This window comes from Antrostomus carolinensis, unplaced genomic scaffold, assembly GCF_000700745.2.
Source record: "Antrostomus carolinensis isolate BGI_N321 unplaced genomic scaffold, ASM70074v2 scaffold24327, whole genome shotgun sequence".
In the NCBI taxonomy this organism is placed as follows: domain Eukaryota; kingdom Metazoa; phylum Chordata; class Aves; order Caprimulgiformes; family Caprimulgidae; genus Antrostomus; species Antrostomus carolinensis.
The window spans coordinates 9,595-12,370 of NW_010328389.1; the positions used below are offsets into that span (position 1 = coordinate 9,595).

The window sequence follows — 2,776 nt, forward strand, 5'->3', positions numbered from 1 at the left end:
GTCAGTTACGTGACTCTTGCATTTTCGGCAGATTAATTTGCCAGCTTGATGTATCTAAAGAGATTTGAAATTTGAAAGTGTCAGTGTTCATCCAAAAGCAGATTTATTTATTTATTTTCTTTACTTTTTTTTTTTTTTTTTTTGAGAAAGAAAATTCTATGAATCATTCTAAAAAATAAAATTTAAAAAAATATAATTTGCCAATTTAAATAATTAATAATTAAAGTTGATGTGCAGCTAGGAAGCTTTTCTGGTATTAGTTCTGGAAATAACAGCTGGTACCAGTGAAATCTTGCGGGGTTTTTTTTTCTAGGCTGAGTGAAATGGCGTTACCGTTTGGAAGTGGTTACGTAAATGCTCGAGGCGGGTGAACCTCTTCCCACACGCTTCGCACGGGTACGGCCGCTCCCCTGTGTGACACCGAAGATGTCGCTTCAGGTCTGCTCGTCGTTTCACCGTGTGCGTACAGAAAGGGCATTTGAATCGCATCCGAGGCAGGTCATCTGTCACAGAGAAATACAGGTAAGATGTCAGTATCAGCAGTCTTTCTTGATGGTTGATTATTTGGTTGATTATAGGTTGATTATTTTTCAGTTTAAATAAGCAGCCGTTCATTTTTCCTCTGATCTGTCACTAAATAGGAAAAATCCCAAAATATAATTCCCCAAACCCAGTATTTCATATTGAATGTGGTAAATGGGCATTTGATAGTGTATTCTTTCTTACTCGGGGGATTTTTTAGACATACAGATGATCATAAATACGTAGCTATAGTATATAGTGATCATATCTGCCTCTTCCATCAGCTTAAGAGTTCACACCTTTGACATTTGTAATCTCTATGAAATAGACTTGGATGCCAAACATCTTAAAAATATGCAATTAGAATAAAATCTGGGTACATTAGTTTCCAAAGGAATGCACGTAAGCATACACCTGTCAACTTTATTCCACCATCTCAGGCACATGCTGTCAGTCCAGCAAGAACTTAGATGCTTTATGAAGTCTGACCAAAAACTTGTGAAGTTTGGGTGGGTTTGGACATTAAAGGAAATGCAGCGTCCCATCAGGGACCTGAGCTTCTCTCCCAAAGGATTTAGCTTGGATTTAGATTGAACGCCTCTAGCACTGCCAGGTATTGGGGACATTACAAGAGAAATTCAGTCCTACAGGTCCCCAAGCCAACTACAGCTCTTGAGGCTTCATTAAACTCCACTTGGGTCCAAATATTTGACATCTGTTGTTTTAACTTTACAGAATACCTGAGTCAGGCTCTCTGATTCGAATTCTCGTGCCCTGTTCTGGCTTCAAAGTCTCTCATTCTGTTTGCCACTATAATCAAGTAGATCAAGAAAATAATCTCTAGGCATCGTTTTGATTTTCATGCAGCCACACAATTCTCTTCAAAAGATCATCTGAATTCTTCCAAATAAAGCCAAACTTTGCAAAACCACACCTATATTTTACCTTTGTTCCAACTACTCATTACACCTAAAATAGTGGGCATTGAGGTGTACAGTTCCTCTGCCTTTAATTCCATGAACTCGGGAGTTTTGGAAAGTTCTTGTTCTAGCTGAGCGACAGACCACTTCTTCGGCATCGCTTCCGATTCGCGATTATATCCGTAACCGCCGTGATCAGCATCGTTCTCAGCATCACACTCATTCTCCTCTCTGACGCGAGAGACGTGGCTGGACGCGGAGGGACTGCAGCCTCCACCGGCCCGCTCAGCCTTGTCCTTGTTACACGGTGCGACATCTTGGCTCTGTGACAGTCCCAGGTGCTTTCGGTGCTTTCTCGTTGCTCCCTGTTTTCTACCTCTTTTTGAGAGCTGTGTTTCTGCCTGCTGCAGAATCACCTGTGAGGACAGGTAACTGCTGTAACTATTCCAGAAATTTTCATTTACTGTATTAGGCTTTTCATCTGGGATGGAATAGGAACGCCTGGGGTTGCTCTTTGCTTTCCTTCTTGACCGATAAAGCGATGGATGGGCAGGTTCACTGTTTGTACCTTTGGCTGAAAGGCTCAGGTAATGATCCTTTTCCTTCTCATTAATATCCAGTGAGGACTTGATGAACGTCTTGCAGACATTAAGAATGTCTGTCATCTGTAGATAGCTCGCAGCTGACATTACTTCAATCACATTTTGACCGGTTAAAGACAATACACCCGAATACACAAAGTCCAGGATAACCATAAATGTCTCTGGAGAGAAGACCTCAAACGTAGCTATCGTCGGCTGACTGCTCTCCTTCGAGCTCTGCGAAAGGAGCATTTTGAAATAGCCGCTGCTGGCGAACAGCACATTGCGATGTGCTTTAAAGACCTTTCCCTCCACCAGGATATTGCAGTCGCAGAATAAATCTTGCTTCCGTTGTTCGTTGAGCTGCTCTAGGAGGTGGGATTGATGGGAAGAAATCTCCATTCCAGTCAGGGAGGAATGGGAAGCTTGCTGTGAAGTAGAAAACAAGTATAATCATAATAATCTAAGCCAATGGTACAGAACCCTATTTTAGAGAGATATGCTCTATTTTTAAAAACATGAACGTAGCGCATCCCATTCCCAATATATCTCCACACTCCCTGCAGCCCCCACCCCAAGTAACAACATCAGGGAAGAAACTTCACAACTCTTAACAGAGGCGCAGAGATGCCCCAGTGCGATCAGTGCCCGTCCTAAAAGCATTAACGTTACATCTTCGAAGGTGTGAACGGTTCTGACTGACAAAAAGAACTTGCCGAGGGGAGTACGACGGCTGGCGACAGTCCGTGCCTT

At 42.4% G+C, this 2,776-nt stretch overlaps 1 protein-coding gene across 1 annotated transcript in view; it reads right to left on the reverse strand.

The window, feature by feature from the left end:
* Positions 1 to 2,425, reverse strand: part of LOC104528282 (zinc finger and BTB domain-containing protein 8A) — a 2,692-nt gene extending 267 nt beyond the window's left edge. Inside the window, exons 1-3 of the mRNA XM_010172240.1 lie at positions 1,601 to 2,425; positions 334 to 522; positions 1 to 54 (exon numbers count right to left, since the gene is read on the reverse strand). The exon at positions 1 to 54 is cut by the window's left edge and continues 267 nt beyond it. Of these exons, the coding sequence (XP_010170542.1) occupies positions 1 to 54; positions 334 to 522; positions 1,601 to 2,425 (1,068 nt within the window). The remainder of the gene's footprint in view (positions 55 to 333; positions 523 to 1,600) is intronic.
* Between the last annotated feature and the right edge of the window lie 351 nt (positions 2,426 to 2,776).